The following is a 5,618-nucleotide window of genomic DNA, read 5'->3' as shown; positions in this document are numbered from 1 at the left end:
ACACAGTGACTGAGCTTCACTGCGTTGCGGCTGACACATTGGGTCCAGCTGTTAAGCTTGTGACATGAAAAATATTTATAAATTCAATCTTTCAATTCAGAATTACAGCGGCAGCAACGAGGGGGGTGGGGTGGGTAATATGATGATGATGCTGTGCACAAACCATGTCAGCAGACACCCAGGGGAAAAATATTTATACAGTTTGCCTTAATAAATGTATGCATGCGTGTGTGTGTGTGTGTGTGTGTACGAGTGTGCGAGCGATGAACAGGTGTCGGCTGACCGACTCCTCCAGCTGAGCTTTAATCACGTTTGGAAATGGAAACAGGAGCAAAATCTAGCGCCACCCATGTGAAATTCCATAATTCTGCAAAAGCAGCACAGTCAATTACAACACACCGCCTAACAGAGTTGGGGGGGGGGGGGGGTTGGGGGAATGTGATAAGAACGCATTAAAACCTGCTGTTGCAGCTTTTTTGGTTTGTTTGTTTTATTGTGTTTCCACAAACACCCCAGCTGTAAGAACACAGACAGGTTGCTGCTTTTAAACATTTATTGGCTAAATTTTGACATCATTTCCTGAAAATGTGGCCAAAATAAACCAATCGTCTTTACGGGGCCCCGGCGGTGTGTTTCCTTTAGGTCCGCTGATGTTGCTCTGTAGCGTCTTGATTGTGCAGGATGTTTAGGATAGATGGATGGAACGCATAAACTCTGGTTCGCAGCCTGGCCACACGCTGCCAGACTGCCAGTCAACACTCAAGACAACTTCCTTCCTTGATTTGGTAGGAAAGGAGTCCCATAATCAAATAAAACTAGACCCCTCCCTCTTTTTTTTTTTTACATGCCATGCACACACACACACACACACACACACACACACACACATTCATGCACGCTCACACACACATTTTACAGGCTGGTGCATAAATTTAATAGGACACATTTGGTTCCAAAGCCCCCAGCTCGCTCAGTGGAAAGTGAGCCGGATTGTTTTTCAGCCTCTTAATGCCCAAGTTTATAACAGCCAGATTAAAATGTTGCCATGGCGATTTAACCACAACATCGCAATTACCTTGATGCAGCGGGACTCTGGGGGCTTACTAACAAGGCTGCGTAATGCAATTAAGATATAAGGATCACCAAAAAATCTCCTTAAAGCGCGGCGGAAAGGATGCAGGAATGCAACAAAGAGCCAAATAATGACAGGTTTCAGTTCGGCGGATTGGTCTCGTAAGAAAATGAATACTGTGAACTTTTTGCTTTAGACTTTGAGTAAAGTTTTTTTTTTTTTAATCAAGGTTTTTTTTTTTTTTTGCCAAGATTTGTTTTGGAGGCAATTTTCAGCAAATATCCTACAAAATTAAAAAAAAAAACATATATATCAAAAGACAGATATTGAAATAGCAAATAAAAAAGGATCAAAAACAGATTTTATTGTTTTGCATTAAACTTAGTTACAAAATCACACACTCACATCCGGTCACATGAGTGAACACATAATGCCATTTTTCATGTCCAACACAGTACATCTTAAGAAAGACAAACAAGCCTAATAGAAAAACATAAATGCCATAAATGGCTTTGATGAGCACAATAACGTCGAAGAAAGCAACAAGTACGTTATTGGCATCGACGTGTCGGTGGGTTAAAGCTCCAGCGGCGGCGTGAGAGCGCACGTTTTTCAAATTTCTTTGCTTTATGTCACCGATACTGAAATAATCCGAAAGTCATTCTTTACATTACAAACGCTCTTACTTGGCTCAAACATATATTGAAGCAAGACATGTGGTGCTCATCTGGGATTGCACATAAAAGGGTTTCGGGTGACCTGCCCTCTGAAAGACCCTGATGGATGCCGACTTTAAAGCGCCGCGTTGCTGTTGTCTGATGATGCAGAGACTCTTCTTTCTTTCTTTTCTTTTTCTTTTTTTTTATCACTTTGCTTTGCATGTGCAACTTCTTGTAAAAGAAAAAAGATCATTCAATTAAAAAAGAAATGTTTGTCTTTGGAGACAGAGATATGGGTAGACTGGGAAGTCGAGCCTGCTTACTGGTCATGGTGCTCACTGTTAGAAAAGGGACACCCCCTAGTGGCAAAAGAGCAGAACAGCAAGCGATCAACGGTATAAAGTTGCTGTGAGTCACGTTACTGTGTATTAATATATATGTATTTTATTATTCAGGGGGGAAACCTGTTCAAATGAGTGACTGAGCAGTAGGTGAAGGACGTGATAACATGAGGGAAGACAAACGACACGGGATCATCTGACCCAGACACAGACTTTCAACGCAGGATAAAAAGAGGGACGATGAGATTTAAGATGCAAGGTAGTGAGGTTCTCCAGCACAGTACAAACTGCTCATCTTGTCCTCTGGTTACACAAGTTAGGTTGTCCTTCATTTGCTTCTGCCTTTGACCTTCAGGAGGGGGAGTGGAGGCCAGCACAGCGGTGGATGCCGTCCAAAGTCTGAGTCGTTACTAACCGTGGAGTGTTGGTGCACGCTCAGAAGTCACTGAGGATGCTGATGTCACTGAACTCCTTGAGGTAGCGGTGAGCCGACAGAGAGAGCAGAAAGGACCACTTGAGGCTCATGAAGCTCCAAACACACGGCAGGTAGAAGCTTTCAGGGTCTGACAGGGCTGCGGAGGGAAAGGAGGAGGTTTAGGACGCATCGCTCAGGCACGAGAAACACAGGGACTGAAAACAAAAAGGGAGTGAAACTCTGAAAACAGTCGAACTGAAAGCTTGGGATTGGAGACAAGCGTGTCCATCCGGGCCTTGCGTGATGTTTCAATGATGAAGACACATTCATTTACTGATAAATATATTTCTTAAATAACAGCATTTCTTTCTTTTTTTTTTTTTTTTTAAAAGGAAGAGGAGGAGGAGGTGAATTTAAATTAAATAATTATGCCATATATAGGTGGTGGTTGTAAGAGAAAAAATATGTATTGACTTAACTGAAACACGTGCACATTCTTTCTAAATTAATAGTTACAAATGTCTTAATTTACTTCAATTTAATAATAAGGAAACTGGCAGAAAGGCCCGAAACTTAGAGGAACAAACTGTGGAATGTAAACGAAAGAGGACCCCAACAGAGCGACAGCTGTGGATCTTTGTGAAAGTTGTTTGCAAGGAGACACCAGAGTGTGTATATTTTAGGCAACTGAGTGCCACAAACAACATGTCATCATCCACTACTGAGGTATGAGAAGGAAAAAAAAACATCTGCATATTAAAGTTTTCCAATATTTAGGATAAACGGAAACCTCCACAGAATAGGAGTAATCTGTTTAGACTGCCCTCTACTTTACTGTTATTAATATTACAATTATTGTACTCAACTTACACTCTTTGTCTCTGATGGAAATAGCCAGGAAGGTGATGAAGGCCACGACGCAGAGCACGGAGAAGAAAATTCCCACACCAAAGAAGAACTTGAGCCCCTTCAGCCACATCCTCCAGTAGTCGCGCAGGTACATGATGTGTGTGATCAGAGTCCAAAGCGCCAGAACTCCTGAGGAACAGAACACACAAACAAAAGAAAAAGAAAAAAAATGACTCTTTCCGATACCGATGCATGGATGTTTCACTCACTTTTATTAACCACTAGTTGACACTAAATATGAAGAGAACTTTAGAACTCAGACAGGGTGTTCATCAAAATCTACAATTTGTAAAAAAAACAAAACAAAAAACAAATCTTTTTTTTTTACAGAAACTGTTCTGTTTTTGCAGTTTCACTTCCCAGTATGACATTACAAAAATGTACTGAACATATGATATTAATGAGAATGACACAGCATGAGGGATATTGTTGTTGAGTCAATTATTCTCACTTCCGTGACACACACACACACACACACACACACACACACACACACACACACACACACACACACACATATATATATATACATAGTCAACATAACTTTTAAGCAACTTGTGGCAAACCTTACAGAGTGTAAAGGTCTTAAAGAGGGAAGTGAACTCTAATGATCTAAAAGGCTTTGACACTGTCAGCGTTTGTTTTGATAGGAGCACCAAGTGCTGAAGGTGAACACGGAGACAGTGAGTCAATATGTTACTGATTGACCCCCTTTTTTTTTTGCATTCCAAATCACGCACGTCCAGATAGGTCAATTATATCATCTCCAATTGAGGACATTTCATCTAACAACCACACTGTACTCAGTAACCCCTGTTAGAGACTGGAGATACCGTGCACTTGTAAAACGATGGCTCAAAGTTCAGAACTGCTGACATACTTCGAAAATCTATGCATACTTGCGCTCGGAGCTAAACGTTTATTAAACTTTTAGCGTGCGCTCCCTGACTCAAATCGCTATAAAAAAAAAATAAAAAATAAATAAACCAGCATAGAAAGCATCAACACTTGCAGAAACGATGTGCATGTGCACAAAATACTAGTATACTATTCTAGAAAATAACTTTTTCCAACAGGTTAAGTCGAAGACACCCTGAATCTTATTTTATGTGCAACATGTCTGCAATTTTATTTGAGTTTTCGACAGTAAAATTAACTTGTAGTTTGGAAGAAGAAGAAGAAGAAGAAGAAGAAGAAGAAGAAGAAGAAGAAGAAGATTGGACTGACGTAAATTAAACAGGATTTCATCCCCGTTTATATCAATCACTCCCTGATCGTTTTTTGTTTGTTTGTTTGTTTGTTTTTTTAGAGAGAGAGAGAGAGAGAGAGAGAGAGAGAGAGAGAGAGAGAGAGAGAGAGAGAGAGAGAGTATAATAAAGTTTTGTCTGTGCAACAAATCTTATTCTTGTCCTACAAGAGAGAAAACGCACGTGAAGCGCTTCCTGAGGAGCGTTGCCCTCCAGACGGCCCTTCCACCACCGCCCCGCGGCCAGGGTTCGCTCACCTGACAGCCCTCCCATGGCTCCAGTCCACGGCTGCTGGTACGCGCTGTTCCACACAATAAAGACAGACGCGCCCGTGACTACACCAAACACTGAGAAGCCGATACCGATGTACGTTCTTTTACGTCCCATGTTTGCATTAAAAAAACAAAAAAAACAAACAGAGAGACAGAGAAAGACAGAGAGCGCGAGAGACGAACGGGACACCTGCGAGGAAAGACAGACTGCGACCTACTGCCCCCCCCCCCCCGGGGGCGAAAGTAGCTTTGCTGAACTAGAGGCTCAAAAAAAAAATAGAAAAGTGCAAGTGCATATCCGGCTAATCTTTGGACTCCCATAAAAAAAAGAGAGAGAGCGAGTCTTTCGCTGACTAATGGTTTTATGCGAGTGCAGGCGTTAAACATGACAAAGCGATTTTAATGGAGAAGTGTCCTTTTTTTTTTTTTTTTTGTCAAACACCCTGAACACTACGTCATCTGACGCGGACCGTCCCGCCGGCCGGCATGACACGGCGAGGGAGCACAGCGCCCTCTTCAGGAGCAGAGGAAACACCAAACAGTACTACATCGTGGAAATATAATAACATCTACCAGAATTTTTTTTTAATATGGTACACCTCTTATACAAAAGTCATATTTTACTAAGGGTTTGGCCAGTGAACGACTGTTTAGGACGAATTCCACTGATGTTCAAGCGTTGTGTGGTATTAAACACAATACA

The 5,618-nt window shown here is 41.6% G+C and overlaps 1 protein-coding gene across 1 annotated transcript; it reads right to left on the bottom strand.

Moving 5' to 3' along the window:
• Positions 1-1,416: 1,416 nt before the first annotated feature.
• LOC142880436 (heme transporter hrg1-A-like) lies at positions 1,417-5,146 on the bottom strand. The gene is made up of 3 exons (XM_076014366.1): positions 4,901-5,146; positions 3,358-3,525; positions 1,417-2,644 (listed from the first exon to the last, which is right to left on the bottom strand). Exons 1-3 carry the CDS (start codon positions 5,028-5,030, stop codon positions 2,508-2,510), a joined length of 435 nt encoding a protein of 144 aa, XP_075870481.1. The 5' UTR covers positions 5,031-5,146; the 3' UTR covers positions 1,417-2,507.
• Positions 5,147-5,618: the final 472 nt, after the last annotated feature.

This window comes from Nelusetta ayraudi, unplaced genomic scaffold, assembly GCF_046127955.1.
Source record: "Nelusetta ayraudi isolate G7.1 ecotype Tasmania unplaced genomic scaffold, CSIRO-AGI_Nayr_v1 ptg000168l, whole genome shotgun sequence".
NCBI lineage: Eukaryota > Metazoa > Chordata > Actinopteri > Tetraodontiformes > Monacanthidae > Nelusetta > Nelusetta ayraudi.
Note: the sequence above shows the minus strand (reverse complement) of the source record. Positions and strands in the feature narration are given on the sequence as shown.

Bases quoted from the DNA above. Each gene is read 5' to 3' on its own strand.
- LOC142880436 (XM_076014366.1), bottom strand. From the start codon at position 5,030: ATGGGACGTAAAAGAACGTACATCGGTATCGGCTTCTCAGTGTTTGGT. The intron at 3,526-4,900 runs GTGAGCGAACCC...TCTGTTCCTCAG, and splicing joins AGCCATGGGAGGGCTGTCAG to GAGTTCTGGCGCTTTGGACT. The intron at 2,645-3,357 runs GTAAGTTGAGTA...TTCCCTCCGCAG, and splicing joins TTCCATCAGAGACAAAGAGT to CCCTGTCAGACCCTGAAAGC.